Genomic DNA, 20,945 nt, shown 5'->3' on the forward strand with positions numbered 1-20,945 from the left:
GTACAGGCGGCATAAGGCAAAGAGCAATTTCAAAATAAAAGCAGTTTTAGGTCAGTTTTGTTTGATTTAGGTTTGTTGAGTTTAAATTTACGCTTAGTTTAGTTTAGGTTTAGTGTAGTAGTGTAGTGTAGTTTAATTTGGGTTTAATGTTATTTATTTCATTTTGGTTTGTTTTACTTGAGCTCCAATCTGGCTTACCTGTAGTTTAGTTAAACTATTAGTTTAGTTTTGGATTCGTTTTTAATTATCGTTTGGTTTGTTCTGATTTATTTCAATCTAGTTTAGTTTAGTTTGGTTCCATTCAATTTAGTGTAGTTTAGGTTTAGTTTTGTCCAGTTCAATTTAGTTTAGTTTAATCTAGTTCAGTTTAATTTGGTCAGTTTACAATATCAACTCACTCAACCATTCACACACCAATTTAGTTTATTCCAATTTCATTTAAGTTTAGTTTAGTTTTGGTTTAGTTCAAATTTGGCTAGTTTTAGCTTACTTCAGTTTAGTTAAGTGTATGTAAATAGAAATAATTATCAATAGAGAAGGTGTTTTTTTTTTTATTTCATCCCACAACTTTTCAGTTTTATAATTAATTATTGAAGTCAAGTCAATAACATCCTTATAAATTAGTCTTTTAATTAATTTATCTGTTTTTCCGCACACAGATTATTTTTCTATCTTTCCTGATTTCTTTAGACTCACTTTTCTCCATTTTTTTTCTCGTTCCTTTTACAAATTGTATTTGAAACATTCGTTTAAAATTAGCTCCTGCGAAAACTGCAAATGTTCTGTGCGTTTAGTGTACTTTTATTTTGGAAGTTCAGGCGGATGCACAATTCACTGAAAGGAACTGCACAAATACCATCAAACCGACTAAACGCTTTAACTTTTACCTGCTTTTTTTAAGCACTTCGTTTCTTTATTGGACGGTTTTAAAGACGTGAAAATGTTTTACTAACGTAACCATTAGGTGAGTGTCAGAGAAATAGAATTATTAAACTCAGTGGGATTACGACAGTTTCACCTTTTTTACGGTGTCGATGTGGACCCGTTTGGTTGCTAGGATACGGAACAAGGTGTCAGTGATGTGATGCTTTACTGCCCCCTAGTTGAGAGAAAATGACCTGCATTCAGAATAAAGAGGTTTTTGTTGTTTTGTGAGTCATTTTGTGCATTTCTGTTATTTTTGTGTGTATTTGTAGTGGTTTTGTGTGTTTTTTTGATGAATTGAAGCTAAATGAATGACAATATATGACTAAAGAAAACAACACAACACAAATGTGGCTCTGGAAATAAAGTTACATTTATTATTGTGTACAGATAAGGCTCACACACACACACACACACTGAACACTTTCCAGCACAACAACACTTATACACACTTATCACTCAGTTTTGAACTCAATAACAAGTTATATTCTTACACTTTAAGGTTTTAGAAACAGTTTTTAAGAACAAAATAAAATGAAAACCATTTTATTTTGGAGGTTTACACACAGAGTTCAGAGGTCATCTTTGATTATTTTATTGCTCGTCTCCCTCAGGGCGTTAACATCTGCTCATTAAGGGCGTACACAGCAAATATTCACAGTATTTAAGACACATTTTTACATGTTTTTCCAACGCTGACCACAGACTGTTGTACACACACACACACACACGGTAAACCTTTAGGGCCTGTACTATGAAGCTTGTTTTCCTCTTCTTTCTCTAACTTCCTGGACTTAAACGGTGTGTGCTGTACTACGACGCTGGATCACTTCTTAGCGGGCTAAATCACCATGGTAACTCAGGCTTAACACCTAACCTGGTCTGGACCAGGTTATGAAGTTCTTGAGTTTAAGTTTAGATTAGATGAGTTAGACCTGTCCAATTTAGTTTAGGTTTAGATTAGTTAAATTTGAGTTTAAGTTTAGATTAATTTCGTCGGGACCAGGTTAGATTGAATCTGAAAGGGAGTGGAATGAAGTCAAAAACAAAAAACGCTTTCTTTTATTAATAATTAATTTCTATTTACATACACCAAACTAAACTGAATTAACCTGAAACCAAACTAACCAAATTAAACTGAACTAGATTAAACTGAATTAAATTAATCTCGGGCTGGGCAAAAAACTAACTTAATCAATTCATCAAATTTGTAGATTAAAAAAAAGATTTTTATTTTGCAATTTTGAGTTAAAAAATAAAAAAAATAATAAAATAAAATGTTTTATTCAATTAAAAAATGTTATAAAATATGTCGTTATCTGATTTCTTAATCAGAAAATTGAAACTACCGTGAAGTTGTTGTTGGACTTTTGCTTAAACCTGGTTAAAGCTTGAAATTGTTGAATGACTGAGTTTCACTTACTTTTTATTTTGTTCTATGCATTTTAACTCTTGAGGACAATCACAGCAATGAAGTTGAACTTGTGACAATATTTCTGATGTCTGCAGTCATTTATAAGTGCATTGGGAAAAAAAAAAAAAAAAAAAAAATCGATTTAAAACCTAAATTTTTCTTTAAATTCAAAAATTGGAGATTTTTGTTTTTTTAGACAATATCGCCCAGCCCTAAACTAATCTAAATTTAAACTCTAGCCTAAGTTACCATGGTGATATAGCCTGGTAAGAAGTTAGCCAACGTCATAGTACAGCACACACCCAATAAATCCAGGAAGTTAGCACAATAAGAGGAAATCTAGCTTCGTAGTACAGGCCCTAAATGATCCCATCGGATCCAGCACTGAGAAATGAACATAGAAATGTACACGTAGAAATGTACATGTAGAAATGTACACGTAGAAATGTACACGTAGAAATGAACTCGGTTCTTTCTAAAAAAAAAAGGCTCAGATGGTTTGTTCACATAATAAAATAAAAGCACAGTCGTGTTTGGCCTCGTCTTATTAGTTTGTCCCTGGTTTGGTTAAGTCTAGTTTTCTAGTCACCGATTGGCTGTTATATTAGGTAAAGTCCCACGTGGCGTCACTGGCATCTGAGGGGGTGTGGCCTGATGACGTGGGGGGGTTGGACACGGGGGGCTCCTGGGGGCTGCTGAGGGGTGCTGCGGGGTACACCAGACTGAGGAAGGAGTCTGTGGTGTGTCGCTTAACCTGCAGCGGAACACAGAGGGCATTATAGAGGGAAGGCCACGCCCCCTGACTGCTCATTGGCTCACACACTCACCTGTCTGAAGAAGGCGTGGCCTAGCAGCTCTGAGGCTGACGGTCTGCAGAGAACATCAGTGGTTATGTGTGAGTTTACCTGTTCTCCATGATGATGTAGAGTGTGGGTACCTGTGCTCAGGCTGCTGCTGTAGACACGCCTCCACCAGGCTGTGCAGCGTACTGGAGTGGTTCTTAGGGGCGGGGCTCTGAGGGCGCTCGGCGGCGGGCGCCGTCAGGCTCCCCGTGGCCACGCTCTCCCCGATCCCAGAGTCCACCCCGGACCGGGACATCTTCAGCCCCCCCAGGGCAAATGGAGCCACATCCAGGAGGCAGCAGTGGAAGCCACGCAGCTTCTGGAGGAGCATCTGAGGGGGCGGAGCCAAACATCAGGATGTGACCATCAAACATGTGACATTACGGTGAAGGCGGAGCTACCTGAGTGGGCGCCATGTCCTGGAAGGGCACTCTGCCACTGACCAGCTCACACGCCACGATGCCCAGACTGTAAATGTCCGACTTTACGCCGTAGCCGTGGAGATCCTACGCACACGCACACAACACGCAGAGGAGAAAGACACACACAACAGCTAAAGAAGTTAAAAGAAGTTAAAAGACGCTAAAAAAGCTATAGAAGCTAAAGAAGCCAAATAAGCTATGGAGTTAAAGTAGCTAAAGTAGCTAAAGAAGCTAAGCTACAGTAGCTTAAGAAGCTAAAGTAGCTATAGAAGCTAAATAAGCCAAAGAAGCTATAGAATTAAAGTAGCTAAAGAAGCTATAGAAGCAAAAGAAGCTAAGCTACAGTAGCTTAAGAAGCTAAATAAGCTATAGAAGCTAAAGAAGCTATAAAAGCTATAGAAGCTAAAGAAGCTATAAAAGCTAAAGAAGCTATAAAAGCTAAAGAAGCTAAGCTATAGTGGCTTAAGAAGCTAAAGTAGCTATAGAAGCTAAAGAAGCTATAGAAGCTAAAGTAGCTAAAGAAACTAAAGACACTAAAGAAGCTAAAGAAGCTAAAGAAGCTAAAGAAGCTATAGAATAACAACACAACATGTAATGGCGGCATGAGGTGAGGAGGGGGCGGAGTCCCGACCTGTCGTAGGAGCTCAGGGCTGAGCCAGGGCAGCAGGGAGGGGCTGTGGTGAGGCATGTCGAACACGGCCCTCATCCTCCGCCCCTCACGCATCAGACTGTACACGCCATGTAACCCCGACAGGTAAACACGCCCCTCGGCCGACAGCAGGATGTGACTGGCCTTCACGCCGCTGACAGCACAGGAAACATGTTTAGAGAACACAGCTACACACATTAGCATGTGTTAGCATAATCAGAGGCGTATGTGTCGCACTGACCGGTGCACGTAGCCCATCCTGTGCAGGTATTCCAATGCCTTTAGCACGCCACTCAGCAGGTATGCGATCAGTGACTCACTCATCCCATCAGAAAAGTAGGTCCTCAGTAACGAGTGAGCGGAGCCTGTAGGGCAGGGGGCGGAGCTACATCATCAACGCTCAGTGTTCAGGAGAACGAACATCAATTCTGACACTTAAGAAGCTAAAGAAGCTATAAAGCTATGATGCTAAAGTAGCTATTGAAGCTATAGCTAATCTCACCGTAGGCCATTAGCGGCGTTAGCACCCACAGCTGGCTACAGGAGCTGAAGACAAAGCGTGACGTTAGCAGGTTGGGATGGAGGAGGAGGCGACACAGCAGGACCTCATTCTGGAGATAAAAGCAAACGCTGTGAACGATCCTATCAATCAATCAATAAGAATCACTAATGCTAACCATCAACTGCAGTAGTTCCTCCTCCGTGCACTCGTCCAGGTTGGTGCTTTTGACGGCCACCAGCTGAGCGCTAGGGACGTGGCGCGCCATGCTAACCTGGCTCAGGTTGTTGAAGCCCCGCCCTGTGACAGAGTCATGTAGCTTCAGGTGTTAGCGTGTAGCAACCGCTACTTCTCTGTGTTAGCTCACGCTCACCCAGATCACACAGCAGATGGTAGTGGGCGGGGTCAGCCGACAGCCCCGTGATGTCATCATCACAGCCTGCCGGCCCCTGCAGTGTGTACTCTGATCCATCGCAGCTCTATAGGAACATAGATCAGATTAATGTAGATCTGTAGATCAGGAGCCAGTCTAATCCCTCTAATCCCTGTGTGAGGTACTGGTACGGACCAGAAAGTGGTGGCTGTGGTCCTCATAGTGCTCCTCTATGTCCATGGGCTGGACCTGAGCGTGGGAGATACAGGAACAGTCCTGGAGACGGAGGAGGAGGGAGCACAGTTAGTCCACACAGGAGAACCAGGGATGAAGCTAATGCTAGGCTAATGCTAATGTCAGGTTAATGTTAATGCTAATGTTCGGTTAATTCTAGGCTAATGCTAAGCTAATGTTATGTTAATACGAGCCAATGCTAGGTTAATACTAGCTAGTGGTAGGCTAATGTCAGGTTAATGCTAATGTTAGATTAATGCTAATGTTAGATTAATACTAATGTTATGTTAATACTAGCTAATGCTAGGTTAATGTCAGGTTAATGATAATGTTAGGTTAATGTTAGATTAATGTTCATTTTAGATTAATGCAATGATACTAGTCTAATGTTATGTTAATGATAAACTCACACTTCGATGCTAATGCTATAATGCTAATGCCAAGTTTATGTTAATGCTAGGTTAATGTTAATACTAGGCCATTGGTAATGCTACATATGCTTGATGCTACTCTAATGCTAATAATAGGCTCATACTATGCTAATGGTAATATCAATATTAATGCTAAGCTAATGCTAAACTTAGGCTAATGCTTATCTGATGCTTAAACTAGGTTAATGCTCATGTTAGGCCAAAGCTAATTCTATGCTAATGCATTACACTCCCAATGTAACCCTTTGTGTAAGAAGTATATGAAGGATGTGCATGTTTACACACGGTTTACACTGATTTTACACAGCAGTACAATCATCATCAGAAACTCCTCCGCTGCTACTTTTTAATCACCACTCGTTGAGTTTTATTTTGAAAATCATTGGTGATCACAGCGGGCTTACCAGGAAAGACATGACGTCCTCGTGACGGCGCTGAGATCCAAGGCTGCAGCATTCATCCGTTCACAGGCTGCTGAGGGACAGACAGGACAATGAGGAATATACGCACACGCACACACACACACACACACACACACACACACACACACACACACACACACACACACACACACACACACACACACACACACACACACACACACACAGTTTACCTGGCAGCCTCAACTGATTCTCAGAGGAGGAATTTAAGTGTGTGCGCTGTCAGGAAAAACACATCCAATACATTCACTGTGCTTTAAATACAAACAGGAAGTGCTTTAACTAACCTGAAATCAATAAATTAGACCAGGGGTTCTCAACCTTGGTGTCAGGACCCCATTTGGGTTCGCAAGACACTGGAAGGTGGTCGCCAGATGCTTTCAAGAAACAAAGAATATTTTCAGAGCAATTTGAGCCAATTTTTGCTTATTTTTACCCTTCTTCTGCAACTACACCAAACTCACCATAATTTAACCAATTTTCATCACTTTTCCTTGCCATATTTTTGCTCCTTTTAATGCATTTTTTGCTGCATTACTCCCATTTCTGACACTTCTACATCACATTTCCATGCCTTTTCTGCACATTTTTTCCACGTTCAAGACATTTCCAGCACTTATAAACCCTATCCATTTTCCTATATTGACACTTTGAACAGTTTTTTTTAATTAAAAAAAAAAAAAAAAAAAACACTTTTTCTGTCTGTTTTTACCCACTCTAATTTGCAACTTCTAACCAATTTCTGTGTTTTTTATAATCCCATTTCACCACACCTTTTCCATCATTTTTGGTCACTTTTAGCCTATTTTATTTGTGATTAAAACAATGATTTCCATCTTTCAGATAACTGTATAAGATATAAACTTCATAAATAACAGTGGATATTATTCAGATTAATAAATTAATATAAATTAAAAGGTTGAGAGGGGCTAAATATTAAATATTACAGTTGTGTTATTGTCTGACCTTGAAATCAAAGTGAAGTAAATGTAAAATACACGAGCTTAGACCATGCAGAGTGACTTTAAGTCTTATATTTCAGCTCCTTCGTCCATTTACAGACTAAACATGTGTGTATGGTTAATAATATGAGCATTAATGAGGTAATAATAGGACATTTAAAGCGCTTCTTTTAGGTTGCTAAATCCTTTACCAAGGCAGAATTCTGCAGAATGAGGGTTATTCTTCTCTTAAATTAAATCATTATTATTAATAATAATAATAATAATAATAATAATAATAATAATAATAATACTAACACATCATCAGTGTGTAGTCACTACACACACAATAACAGAATAAATAAACGAGTGTTCTACCTTCACCTGTCGATGGTAGCTCTCGTTTCCTCTCCGTAAACAGAGTTCCTGCCTCACATTCCTCCCTAAAACTCATATAATAGCAAACATTACACCCATAGATCGATAAACTAACCAAAAATCACTTTAAACAAACACAAACACGCGTCGCTTCGTAAACGCGTCACGTCGCAGGCGTTTTAGAAAACAACGCGAGAATAGACGAGAACAGGACTGCGTCGCCTCAATCTTACTCAGTACTAGTAATATATACAATATAATATTACTTTAACATTCTACAAGGGAGTAAAAACAAGAAATCAATAAAAATATATATCATAGTATAATGTAATGAAAGTTACATATGTGGTAACGATAAAAGAATAATAACAATTATTTTATAATAATGATTGTGATTATTAAAATAAAAACCCTCGCTGAAATATTATTTATAATCATTTATATCATTTATTTTTTTTTACTTCATTTTTTTCTTTTAACACAATGCATAATATCTGTGTATATGTGTATAATATATGCATACATTATTATATATAACATATATCATGTCAATTTAATATATATATATAATAGATGCAGTACAGGACATAACTCAGTAGCATGTACTGTTAATAAATGTGAATTTAAATGATGTAAATTTATTTTAGTTAATAATTTTAATGATAATTTTAATCTTTTTAATGAATGCGTCAGACTTTTTTTTACCCTACTGATAATAATTATAGGTGAAATTTGTGTTGTCCAGAATAATACTGTCTCCAAAGTGATGTTAGAGATGATTCTATTGTCTATTTATTTACTTCTGTGAAATTACAATAGTAGAATGATTAAACTAGTTTAAACATTATGTACATAGAATTACATAATTTGTCCGTTTATACCAAACAATTATGTCACTGTAATTATGTTAATAAATCTATGATTCATCTCAAGTCAATATGTGCTTAAATGTGACAGAATGGTTCTTTAATGTCATGGATGTGATCGTGCTCCTGCTGTGTGGAGCCTGTAGTAAGATGGCGGCGACGCGGTGTCGATTTCACAAAGTCTCGTTTGTTCTCGCGTGTGTGTCTAAGCTCCTCCCCTTCCCCGGACATCCTCTCCTCTCCATTGTTTGAGGCGTTTCTGAGACGGACTGACACACACTGACACACCGCTGCTTTATGGAAACACTGACGGTGTTTAGAGCCACGGACTCACGGTAGGTGTTATATCATTATTACGTTTTAAAATAATGGATTTATATTATATTATATAACGCTGTGAAGCTAAATGAAGAGTGATGCTCAGTTTGGGCTGCTGACTATGCTAGGCTAAACATCCGTTAGATAAATATATATATAAATGACACCTTGCATTATTAATAAATAATAACAATAATAATAATAATAATAGCATAATAGTTTATTTAAATTATCCTACACTTTCCCACATCTATGCTAACGTTAGCTAGCATTATCATGTTTATCATTAGTGAAGTATTTTTAGACGTGATGAGCACAAACTGCTCAGTAATGTGTTTGTTTATGTAAATTAGTAACAAAGGTAATTTACCTGTGTTTCTGTCACCTGATGTTTTCCTCTCGTTTTTGGCATTTTTTTTTTAAATATTAAAATTATTTTTAATAGACTTCATGTGACCTCTGTTTACCTCATTCCTGTGGAGGTAGCTGTTAGCATAGGCTAATGATTTTATCCTTTATTTAAATAAAATTTAAAAAAAAAGGAATGGCAAACATTTAATAAAATGTCAGATAAGTGCAGAACATTGTTTAAATAATAATAATAAAATATTTTCATTTTAATGTGAATGTACAATTTACACAAATGAAAACAACAGTAAATGAATAAAATGCTAAATATTACATTATATTTCAACTATGCAGACTACAAATCTAGTTAGAGAGCAACAGCCATGCTAATACGCTAATAAAGGTTTAATATACACAACTAATACACATGTAATACACACCCTCTGCCCCTGTAATAAACAGAAACTATACTGTAATTAAAAAAGGACAGAAAACCTAAACGTTTGAACTTTATTTATTTTAATAAACACACACAGACACATACATTAACACACTGTTTCCACAGGCAAATATGAAGTTTCATAATAGTTTGTTTTTTCCAAGTTAATCCCTCGTCTGGCCTGTAACAAACATTTGTTAAAGAAAATGTAGACTTTTACCAACAGGATCTACTGTACTTCTTATTCATTACCAAACATAATGAAAGATTGTTCTTTTCCATCTGTTACAATAATCTGGGATATTATTAAAACAAACGTATTCAGTCTTTCTGTGACCCATTTTTGCTCCATTACTTCCATTTCTGCTACTTTTTCATCACATTTCAATGCCTTTTCTGGACATTTTCACCATTTATAAACCCTTTCCACCACTTTTCCACCTAATGTCACATATGTTGACCCTTTATTGTCACTTTTTACCTCTTAACTATATTTTATCCTTTTTTTTTTTTTTTGCCAATTTAACTACATTCACAGTTTGTCATGGCCATTATGTGCCAGTTTACACTAATTACTACATTAACCCAACCCCTCTCCGCTATTTCTGCCACTTTTAAGCCAATATTGACACTTTGAACCCTATTTACCTCTTTTTTGTTTTGTCCACTCTGATATACAACTTTTAACTAGTTTCTGTGGTTTTTAAAATCCTATTTCACCACCTTTTCCACCATTTTTGGTCACTTTTAACCCATTTTATTTGTGATTAATACAATGATTTCCATCATTAAGATGACTATAATAATAGTGAACGTTCCTGTATAACAGTGGATATTATTCAGATGAATAAATATATGTGGTTATCACAGATTCATAGAACAATTGACTTTATGGATGGGCCCTTTATTCTCCCTTATAGATGGCCTTGTCTCCACATTACTCGCTCAGGCCTGTTTTCTTTAATCTAATGTCGGTGCTTCACTCTTATATAAGCAGAGGATGACTGACAGACACATGTTAGCTTATTCAGCCCATCTTCCTCCAAAAACTGACCGTTTACGATCAGTCCACCCAGTGTTGATAGCCTAAGAAATCAACAACAACACAATATTAATAATAATTCATGTCTAAACTAAACTTCAGTTTACCCATTTCTCCTGATAAACCCATGAATGTATATTAAAATACATTTTATTTTCATTAAGTCATGAATTAAACATAAATGTTGGTGTTTAATACTTATTCTCAGCTTTTGAACAGATTTTTAAATCATATAAAATAAGTTTTCCGCTTTAAAATCACTCACCCCAGTGCAGCTCATAAAGAAACGATGACATGTTTCCATGGCGACACCCTATCAGATCTTTTTTTTCCTGAATTCTGTAAAGCGACTTTGAGTGTCCCAAAAAGCGCTATATAAAATCGATGTATTATTATGATTATTATTATTGGGGCTCGGCTGCCGTTTCAGGTAACGCTCTGATTGGTCGGCGGAGCAGGATGTGACATCACAGTGACGTCACAGCTCTGAGGACGGGACATGTTTGAGGTGAAACCTCGGGCGGTGGAGAAGAAAGAGTCGAGCACGGAGACGGGTGAGCAACGCTGTGATGTCATCACGCATGTGTTCATGTGTCCCAATGAGCCTCTACAGAGGAACACATGTCAAAATAAAAGCCTGGATTTATGTTCAACAAAGGATTCTCCCCTAAAATAAAAAGCGTTTTGGTCCATATCGTCCAGCCCTAGTCATCAGTGTTATATGAATAAAAGACAGGACATTTATGATGAAAACTAAATGTTTATCAAAACAGGAAGTGTTTCCTCGACTTTTCATCTGAAAGTGAAAATGTGTTTTTAAGTCATTTTAGACTTGATGTGATTATCTTATTTAAAGGTTAGTTTTGGTGGTTTTTTTTCCTGTAAGAATTGTAGATTTAGATGCACTGATGTTGATTATGTGACCTTGTGTGTGTGTGTGTGTGCGTGTGTGTGTGTGTGTGTGTGTGTGTGTGTGTGTGTGTGTGTGTGTGTGTGTGTGTGTGTGTGTGTGTGTGTGTGACCTTCAGACGAGGGTCTGGGCAGCAGCAGCAGACACTATGGCTCTGGTTCTGTGGGTTCTGGTTCTCTGGGCTCTGGTTCCGTGTACCTCTCTGACAGCCAGGACTGGGCGGTCTCTCCCAGCTGCTCTCCTGACGAAGGCCCCGCCCACCTGGACAACGCCATTTCCCCCCTGCTGGCAGAGGAGACTTTCCGTTACATGAGTGAGTGTGTGTGTGTGTGTGTGTGTGTGTGTGTGTGTGTGTGTGTGTGTGTGTGTGTGTGTGTGTGTGTGTGTGTGTGTGTGTGTGTGTGTGTGTGAACATCCTGCTCATTTAGAATCAAAGGGATTTACTTTACAGAGGTTTTCACTGAGGGAGGGGGGAGTGAGGGGGGGTAGGGGGCGGAGTCAGAGACAGGATGATGACAGGTGTGAGCGTGCTCAGTGAGGAGGCGTACGACGGCTTGGCCATGGAAGGTGAGGGTGAGCAGCAGCTGTTTCCTTTTCTCACACAGGGGGAGGGGGGCAGGAAGTGATGTCATCATGTTTACATTCAAACGAGGAATGGAATGTAGCCTGACTGTCGCTTCTCATTTCCTACATGACAACTTTTATCTACTCATGTTTTCTCTGTGTTCTAATCCAGTGCTTTTCAACCTTGGGGTCGTGACCACATGTGGGGTCATTCGGAATTCAAATGGGGTCCCCTGAAATGTCTAGTAATTGACTAAAAAAATGTACCATTTAAAATCATAGTTTTGTAATTTTCTAGATGTAATCGCTACTTTCACTTGTTCAAATATAAATCTAGTTAAAAAAATAAACTTTTTCGATCGTTGTCACTTTATGTTCCTACATTTGACTTTGAGCTCATCTGCTGCAGAACATTTGATTTAAAAGGCTTTAAAACGACTGCTCTGTATGTAGGTCATCTGTACTTAAAGCACTGATGACCCACGCTCAGCCCCGTCCCTGAAAGCCTCTTTAGATGCACATCCTACTCTACTCTACTATACTCTACTCATGTAATGTGGGTGAAATGAAGCTCATAGAGCAGGAGAATGTGGTTACTGTGGTTCATGCTCACACTGTCGAGTCACTATTAATAGCACACACACATTACTGGACTGTAGATGTCCTCTGCTCGTCCTCCAATGGAAACAGTCTGAGAGCAGTGTGTGTGTGTGTGTGTGTGTGTGTGTGTGTGTGTGTGTGTGTGTGTGTCTCTTCCCCTTTTTCTTTCCTCTGCTTCTATTTTTATTTCCAGTGTGTTTTTATTCACCCATTTTCTCTTCCTATCTTTTGTATTTCACGCTCAATGTTTTTCTCTTCATCCCCTGCATTTTCTAACATTTTATTCTGTATTAATGTTGTTAATTGTTCTAGTAGGAGTTCTTATTATTTTTCTTCCACAACTCCTTTGCCCTGTAACTCGTCCTAGGTTATTAATGCAGCACTAATGACACATATGTCATCTCATAGGGACAATATCAAGGATGTGCACTTGACCTTTTTTGGAGCCATAATGTCAAGGTCAAGGTCAAGGTTGCGTCAAGTGTCAAAAACCAACATTTTCCATATCTCTACCAATATTTATTGTACAAGTTTGATGCTTACATTTATGAAAAGCTCATCTCAAGTGGGGTATTTTATTTAATTAGGCTAAAGCTGTACGACCTACCATTAAAAAGATCGGCTGGGGTCAAAGTTCATGACGTCACAAAGAAAATAGAAAATACTTTTTCTCTATAACTTGGCCACATATTGAGATCCAGTGCTCAGACTGGTACCATTGAACAACATTTCCTTTCAATGTGTGACCTTGAGCGAAGAGCTCAAGGTCAGTCAGTCAGTTTCCGTATTGCGAATACAGGTCTCGCCTAGTTTTATACTTACTAGATTTATATTTGACAAAGTGAAAGTCTATAATAGAGTTGTTTCAAATTGTGTGTTTTGATTTCGAAAGATTTGGAGAGAAAAAAGAAATATATATATATATATATATATTTTTAATCAGTAATTATTTTACTAATCAATTACTAGACCTTTCAAGGAACCCCATTTAAATTTCAGGTGACCCCAAAGTTGAAAAACACTGTTATAGAGAAACTCCTCGTATGTTCTACCATGTTCTACTTCTCATTACATTTAAATTACATCTCAGTATTCTCTCACAATTAATATTATATTTGAAAGCCTGTTTTCATTTGTTCCTCCTCCTGATTGTTTTCATTCCATTTTTCTTTCTTTCTCTGATTGTTTTTCCTCTCTCTATTCTTTCTTCTGTGGTGGTTTCTCCTCCATGGTGATCCTTCTCCTTTCTTCTTCTCCTCTTTTCTCCTACAGCGTATTGCTCTCTGGATCCTTCCTCTTATTCCCACTCCAGCTCTCAGAGCTTCTCCAAAGGTATCTTCATCCTCTTCCTCCCTGTTTGTTTGTTTCAAAGCTAACTGTGTAGCATTAGCTTGCTGCATGCTTGTAGCTTTGGGATGCTACGTGCGTGGTAGATAGTCTGTTCCTATTGGTCAACTCCTCACGTGCTCTCTCCTCCTCTAGTCCTCAGCGCTGACCGTGTGGAGCAGATGACCAGGACTTACAATGACATTGAAGTGGTCACTCACCTGCTGGCTGAGGTAAGACTCCGCCTCCACCTGCTTCATTCTGAGACGCCACTGGACGATTGACACGCTGCTCTCTGATTGGACAGAGGGACAGAGACCTGGAGCTGGCGGCTCGTATTGGTCAGTCTCTGCTGCAGAGGAACCATGTGCTGCAGGAACGCAACGAGGCTGTGGAGGAGCAGCTGGCCCAGGCCCTGGACCAGGTAATCTATTATTATTAATAACTAATATTAGGCCCTGGACCAGGTAATCTATTATTATTAATAACTAATATTACACCCTGGACCAGGTAATCTATTATTATTAATAACTAATATTACACCCTGGACCAGGTAATCTATTATTATTAATAACTAATATTACACCCTGGACCAGGTAATCTATTATTATTAATAACTAATATTAGGCCCTGGACCAGGTAATCTATTATTATTAATAACTTATATTAGGCCCTGGACCAGGTAATCTATTATTATTAATAACTAATATTACACCCTGGACCAGGTAATCTATTATTATTAATAACTAATATTAGGCCCTGGACCAGGTAATCTATTATTATTAATAACTAATATTAGGCCCTGGACCAGGTAATCTATTACTATTAATAACTAATATTAGGCCCTGGACCAGGTAATCTATTATTAATAACTAATATTAGGCCCTGGACCAGGTAATCTATTATTATTAATAACTAATATTAGGCCCTGGACCAGGTAATCTATTACTATTATCCTCCTCTAGGTGCACCAGCTGCAGTATGAGCTGAGTCAGAAGGATGATCTGCTGAGGATGGTTTCCACCATCTCAGAGGAGAGTGAGAGTGACTCCATGGTGTCTACTCCACCGCTACACCTCCTCCACCAGCCTCCAGGGGGCTCCACCTCCTCCTCCACCACCACCATAGCCCTCAGCCAGCTGGAGGAGCTGCACAACAAGCTGCAGGAGATGGAGGAGGAGAACCTGTCACTGCGCTCTGAGGTAAGACTGTACACATGTGACCATGGTGGGAACAGATAATCATCATCATCATCATCGTCATCAGGCCAGTCAGATGAAGAGAGACACAGTGAGCTACGAGGAGAAGGAGCAGCAGCTCGTCATCGACTGTGTCAAGGAGCTCCGTGAGTTACACACTAATACTCCATTACTGCAGATATCACAGTATTTACTACAAAACTTTTACCAGAATACATTGAACACACTTATCAGTTGGAATGCACCGAAATGAAAAACCAAAACACCGAAATAAATTATTGTGTAAATTATTATTCCCATTGAATTTCTGTTACTAACCATTAAAATTAGAATATTACAAATGTATAAATTAAAATAAATGCTTCACAGAATACATCAATTAAAAATATGAATATATTCATTTAACACTGATGTTGGAGCTATTTTCTATGTTTTACCTCAAAGTGGTTAATTAAGTTACTGTTTATTTAAAGAGAATCTTCTACCTGTTGATGTGTAGACACCAGGTGATCCTTCATTAACGTGGCAGGTACTTAGGGGTTGCGAGTACCGGGAAGGTCCAGGTGTTCTTTTGTCTTTGGAACGGCCATATGTAATAGAATAAACCAAAAACAAATGTAAAGATTGCTTAGATATTGACATTTTTTGATCCAGCGTAAAGTCTGCTTTCTCTGAGCCTCATGGACATTGATTTGAGTTTTTTGCTGCAACATCTGACCTCCCAACAACGCACAATATTAAATATAAAAATAAAAAGATTAACTTGGTCCCATTCCTACATTAAATAATTATGTATAGGCCTATAACAGACTGAGCTGCTGGAAGACTGTCACATTAAATATGTTCTCTCATGAAAACACAAAGTGTATTAAAGTGTATTTCATGGTGAAAAGCAGCTTCTCTGCTTTATTTATTATCCAAACACTGTGTTTTTTCACTGAAACATGATGTTGTAAAAATGTGAGTGTTACGTCCGGAAACCAAAAATACACTTGTAGGACATTAATGGCCAGAATTTCGGTGCATCATTACTTATCAGTACTTTTACTCTGTGTGTGTGTGTGTATGTGTATGTGTATGTGTGTGTGTGTGTGTGTGTGTGTGTGTGTGTGTGTGTGTGTGTGTGCGTACCCAGGTGAGTCCAACTCTCAGATGGTTTCTCTGACTGATGAGTTGTCTCAGAAGAACGAGGAGCTGCTCAGACACCAGGAGGAGATTGCTCTGCTCCTCTCACAGATTGTAGAGCTGCAGCACAGAGTGAAGGAGGTGAGAGAGGACACACACACACACACACACACACACACACACACACACGTCCCTCACTGTGTGTGCGTGTGTGTCCACAGCTGGCTCTGGAGAAGGAGGAGCTCAGGATTCACCTTCAGGCTTCCAAAGATGCTCAGAGGCAGCTCACGGCTGAGGTACACACCAGGAACACACACTGACTCACACACACTCTATGACACGTGTGTGTGTGTGTGTGTGTGTGTGTGTGTGTGCACGTTCCAGCTGAACGAGCTGACAGAGAGGAACTCAGAGTGTGTGGAGATGCTCCATGAGTCCCAGGAGGAGATCAAGGAGCTGCGAAGTAAGAACACGCCCCCTGGTGGTCTGAGACGCCACCTGTCGTATGGGCTCTACCCCATGGTGAGACACGCACGCACGCACGCACGCACGCACGCACACACACACACACACAACACACACACACACACACACACACACACACACACACACACACACACACACACACACACACACACACACACACACACACACACACACACACACACACACACACACACACACACACACACACACACACACACACACACACACACAGCAGAAGCCTGAAGCATGTGCGTTGTGTGTCCAGGACTCTCTGGCTGCAGAGATCGAAGGAACGATGAGACGAGAGCTGAGTTTAGAGGAGGAAACGATGTCTGAGGATCAAAGGTAACGTTACGTCCACAGTCATTGATCATTGATCATTGATCAGGGTTACTACTTCTCTTCTTCTTCTCTGTAAACTTGTCCTTTGTGTTTCTTTTTTTTCTTCTTCTTCTGCAGAGTTCTCCAGAAGCGTGTCTTCCAAACCGTGCGCTCCATCAATGCGTCGGTTGCCAGGGCCACCCCGGCGGTCCCGCCCATCCCAGGTTCAGGTCAGACTCCTCTGGTGATGACAGCCCAGCCCTTCTCATCCAATCAGAGGTAGGGGGCGTCCTTTAGATCCCGCCTCTCTGTCCGAGTTTCTTGTCCAATCAGAATGCTTGTTCAAACAGTGATGAGGTGAAGTTGGGACAGCCTGGTTCTCCAGGAGGAAACGACCTGACCCGAGCGTTGCTCCGCCTCTCTTTAAGACGACAGAACTTCCTGTCTGAGCGTCTGTTCTTCAGGGCAGAGCGGGACAGGAAGTTGCAGTTAGCGGAGGGCGAGCCCAGCGGCGCCTCGTCTCCCACGGGCAGCGTCTCCAACCTATCAGAGCTCTCCTTTGGATCCTCCATCTTTAAGACGTTCCTTCCTGAGAAGCTTCAGATCGTCAAGCCCATGGAAGGTAGACACGTGCACGCCCACGTACACTCACAGCTGCATCGCTAACATGTGACTTCCTGTTCCCAGGCTCGCTCACGCTGCACCACTGGCAGCAGCTCGCCAAACCGCACCTGGCCACCATCCTGGACCCCCACCCGGGGGTTGTCACCAAGGGGTTCCGCCCCCTGACGCAGGACACCGCCCACCGTCTGTCTGACATGGAGGAGGATGAGGGCGGAGACTCGTTTCCTGTAGAGAAAGGAGCGGCAGAGAGAGGGAAGGAGGAAGAGGAGGAGGAAGAGGAAGGAGGGATCACCTTCCGAGTGACGAGCTCGTCCACACCTGAGGACAGGAAAGACCGGAGGCTCCTCCCCCTGGCAGTCATGCCCATCACTTCCTCCTCTTCGTCCACCGTCCAATCACAGAGTCCCACTGAGACGACAGCATTGACCACATCTTCATCAGGTAAGGAGCCGGAAGTGATGTCATCACTCAGGGTGTGGTCTAGGAGCGTCATGTGACTAATACCCCAGTGATTGGTTTTCAGCTCCAAACCCTGGGAAAAGTCAGAGCTCCACCTTCGCCACCTACACCTTCACCACCTGCCGCATCCTGCACCCCAGTGTCATCACACAGGTCACATCCAGGTGAGCAACCCCAGAACCATCAGAGTACGGAGATTAAACTAAAAAATATTTACAAATATATCCACAATTTTCAGATTTATGCATGTGTAATTTGTGCGTATCTGACATTTCTAAAGAACACGTGAAAAAATAAAAAAAAACCACGTGAAAATATTTAGAAAAGATGTGAAAATGTTTGATTAGCTTCATGCTAACGCTCTTTTTGAAACAGTTATTGATCATGTGTCCTACCTTCTTCCAGCTCCCTGGGGTCGTCTGTCATGTCGAACACTCCCAGTTCCCTGCGTACTGGTCCCAGCACGCCGCTGACCCCCTGCAGACTCAGCTTGGGCGACGCCTCCGTCCCACGGCGCTCTGAGGCCCCGCCCCACGGTGGTTTGGCCAAGCTGGTGTTAGAACGAGGAATCTCAGCGCAGGTCTCCACAGAGACCCCGCCTTCTTCCCCAAAACCCGCCCCTCGCCTGCTCCTCCAGCCCAGCACGCCCCCCAACTCCCCAGCCCCACCCCCTGTGGGCGTAGTCAGCCGTCAGCACTCTGATAATTTCCTGGCGTCGCGGCCGGCCGAGCTCTTCCTGCAGGATGTTTACGGCCTGACTTTGGGGCGCTGTCCCCACCCCGACCTTCCAAGCCCCTCCCACCAGACACCACGCGTGGGAGGAGCCGCGGCCGAGGCAGCCAATGGCGGCCTCGTGGAGCGTCTGAGGCGTCTGGGCTTCACCAGGGTGCTGCACCCACCCAGGTCAGACGCCGACTCGTCCACGCTGGTGTCGGCGAGCGGAGGAAGCCTATTGGATGGCCTGAGGCGCAACCAGAGCCTCCCCGCCATGATCGGTGCCCGTAGCTCCGCCCAGGCCCAACCTCCTCACCCCACCTCCCTGGCCCTCCCTCCTCCAGCCTGGGGGAACCTGAAGGAGCGACGGCGGCAGTTTGGCGCCGTTTCCAAACCTCCGTCAGGGTCAGCCAAACGATGAAGACCGAGGACTTCCTGTTTGAGAATTCACAGCGGCACAAGAAGAAGAAGAAGAAGAACTCCTCCTCCCCCCGTTTGAAAGCACAATGGAACGTCTGAGATGGTTTGTGGAAGTGATGAGATGGAGAAATGAGGATGAGGAAGAGAAGAAGAAAGATAAAAAGAAAGTTTAGAAGGTTTGAAGGGCGTGGCTGGCCTGTGGCATGCTTCATCAGTGTTAGCTTTGTTAGCTTCGTTAGCTCCATTAATTCACAACGATCAGGGTGAAACCAAGAGACTTTCCTTTAACAGTACGAGGCCTTATTATTGATATCATACTTTTAATATTAAACTAACATGATGATTTACTTCCTACTTTTGAACACATGAACACGCTCCTTATTAAGATTCTGCCGCACATTCATGTGAAAACTGATGCTAACAGATGTTTGATCATGTTTAGTGAATTTATTTATTTGGTCCAAAAACTCAAAACAGACAAATCAAAAGTGTAAAGGAGAAAACTAGAATATTATCATTAGTTAAACACTGAAGTACCAGATTTACTATAGTTATAATGAAACAGTGAAATAAGCTCCTCCCCCTTCAGTTAAACCATCCTGTGTTATTTAACCTTTAGTTACTAATGATAAACAAGATTAAAGTGTGACCACATTTATTATTATGTTGTATTTACATTAAAAGGGAGTCAAACTTTTAACGCTTTAACTCACAAGTTATTGATCGGTTGAGTGATTGTTTTCCGTCAATCGCTGCAGCTTCATTGGTCCATTGTGTTGGGTTTTTTTTATTTAAATAAAGCTAAAATCGTTCAAAAAATTCTCCTTGGTCTTTTTTTTTTTAATACAGACTGTTGCCATGGCAACAATGCATCCTCACATCACAGCAAACAAAGTACATCAAGACCAGAGGAGGAGGAAACTAAGGGCAATATATCACGATATTTCATCGTCCAAATTTTAATATCAATCCAAAAAATGTCCAAATAATTTTTATATTCATTATTAATATCGTGATATATTGTATTGTTTAGTATCAAGATATATCGAATTGTATTGTCAGATTCATGTCTATGTACATCCCTAGAGGTGACTCACCACTCGTCTCCTCTTGTCCTGAACCAGAACCGTCAACTCTTGAGTGTTGGAGCGCGTGCAGAGGGAGGGGGAGGAGCCTCATGTCTGAGGAGAACCTACAGGAACTCTGAGCAAACAGCAGCATTACATCCGTATTCTGCAGATGGAGGAGGAGGACCACCTCTAAAGCACAAACACACATTTGTTTGAGTTGCTTTTCCTTTCAGAGTAAAGGTCCCTTAGGAGAGCTCATCTTCTCTGCTTCGTTGCCAACTACCAAACCTCAGACTTGGAACTGTCGCCCCCTGCGGTCATAGATTAATTTACTGTTTTTATCCTTTTTCTGTAAACAAAACAAGGTTTACATTGACATTATTAACTTTTCCTGGTTGTCATTGTGACTGAAAAAGTTGATAAATGATGTAAAAAGCTGCTGGATGCTTACAGGTTCTAAAACTGTAAAGTAGTCCCATTTTAAAAAATTAATTAAACAACTACAGTGCATAATAATTTGTTTGTTAGACAGGGATCTACTGATAAGCACATTTCCAAATGTTTTAG

At 40.8% G+C, this 20,945-nt stretch overlaps 2 protein-coding genes across 11 annotated transcripts; one reads left to right on the forward strand and one right to left on the reverse strand.

Moving 5' to 3' along the window:
• Window positions 1–2,940: 2,940 nt before the first annotated feature.
• stradb (STE20 related adaptor beta) lies at window positions 2,941–11,694 on the reverse strand. Of its 8 annotated transcripts, none has more exons than XM_028465885.1 (13): window positions 7,548–7,791; window positions 6,516–6,605; window positions 6,193–6,262; window positions 5,319–5,399; window positions 5,124–5,229; window positions 4,929–5,050; window positions 4,754–4,862; window positions 4,493–4,616; window positions 4,234–4,405; window positions 3,582–3,686; window positions 3,276–3,511; window positions 3,166–3,208; window positions 2,941–3,092 (listed from the first exon to the last, which is right to left on the reverse strand). In XM_028465885.1, exons 3-13 carry the CDS (start codon window positions 6,202–6,204, stop codon window positions 2,943–2,945), a joined length of 1,260 nt encoding a protein of 419 aa, XP_028321686.1. In that variant the 5' UTR covers window positions 6,205–6,262; window positions 6,516–6,605; window positions 7,548–7,791; the 3' UTR covers window positions 2,941–2,942. The 8 variants fall into 8 exon arrangements, with proteins under 8 accessions (XP_028321686.1, XP_028321695.1, XP_028321732.1 ...); XM_028465894.1 differs by having other exon boundaries at window positions 2,943–3,092; window positions 6,193–6,259; window positions 7,548–7,797; XM_028465931.1 differs by lacking the exons at window positions 6,516–6,605; window positions 7,548–7,791 and adding an exon at window positions 11,583–11,694 and having other exon boundaries at window positions 2,943–3,092; window positions 6,193–6,259.
• trak2 (trafficking protein, kinesin binding 2) lies at window positions 8,638–20,132 on the forward strand. Of its 3 annotated transcripts, XM_028465862.1 has the most exons (17): window positions 8,638–8,748; window positions 10,991–11,114; window positions 11,589–11,783; window positions 13,907–13,966; window positions 14,117–14,193; window positions 14,268–14,384; window positions 14,926–15,162; window positions 15,227–15,305; window positions 16,295–16,425; window positions 16,506–16,580; window positions 16,669–16,806; window positions 17,036–17,115; window positions 17,230–17,370; window positions 17,442–17,713; window positions 17,779–18,156; window positions 18,239–18,338; window positions 18,580–20,132. In XM_028465862.1, the coding sequence occupies exons 2-17, from the start codon at window positions 11,060–11,062 to the stop codon at window positions 19,307–19,309; spliced, it is 2,865 nt and encodes a 954-aa protein (XP_028321663.1). In that variant the 5' UTR covers window positions 8,638–8,748; window positions 10,991–11,059; the 3' UTR covers window positions 19,310–20,132. The 3 variants fall into 3 exon arrangements, with proteins under 3 accessions (XP_028321663.1, XP_028321671.1, XP_028321676.1); XM_028465870.1 differs by lacking the exon at window positions 13,907–13,966 and having other exon boundaries at window positions 18,580–20,131; XM_028465875.1 differs by lacking the exons at window positions 8,638–8,748; window positions 10,991–11,114; window positions 11,589–11,783 and adding an exon at window positions 11,978–12,037.
• The last annotated feature ends 813 nt before the right edge of the window (window positions 20,133–20,945 follow it).

This window comes from Gouania willdenowi, chromosome 2, assembly GCF_900634775.1.
Source record: "Gouania willdenowi chromosome 2, fGouWil2.1, whole genome shotgun sequence".
In the NCBI taxonomy this organism is placed as follows: Eukaryota; Metazoa; Chordata; class Actinopteri; order Blenniiformes; family Gobiesocidae; genus Gouania; species Gouania willdenowi.

What these genes read in the sequence shown, in the direction of transcription:
- stradb (XM_028465885.1), bottom strand. An exon ending in AGGAACTACTGCAGTTGATG is followed by an intron (nt 4,863 to 4,928) that starts GTTAGCATTAGT and finishes TTTTATCTCCAG; the next exon opens with AATGAGGTCCTGCTGTGTCG. An exon ending in AGGACATGGCGCCCACTCAG is followed by an intron (nt 3,512 to 3,581) that starts GTAGCTCCGCCT and finishes CCGCCCCCTCAG; the next exon opens with ATGCTCCTCCAGAAGCTGCG.
- trak2 (XM_028465862.1), top strand. Translation starts at nt 11,060, where the DNA reads ATGTTTGAGGTGAAACCTCGGGCGGTGGAGAAGAAAGAGTCGAGCACG. An exon ending in CTCTCAGAGCTTCTCCAAAG is followed by an intron (nt 13,967 to 14,116) that starts GTATCTTCATCC and finishes CTCCTCCTCTAG; the next exon opens with TCCTCAGCGCTGACCGTGTG. An exon ending in TCACTCACCTGCTGGCTGAG is followed by an intron (nt 14,194 to 14,267) that starts GTAAGACTCCGC and finishes CTGATTGGACAG; the next exon opens with AGGGACAGAGACCTGGAGCT.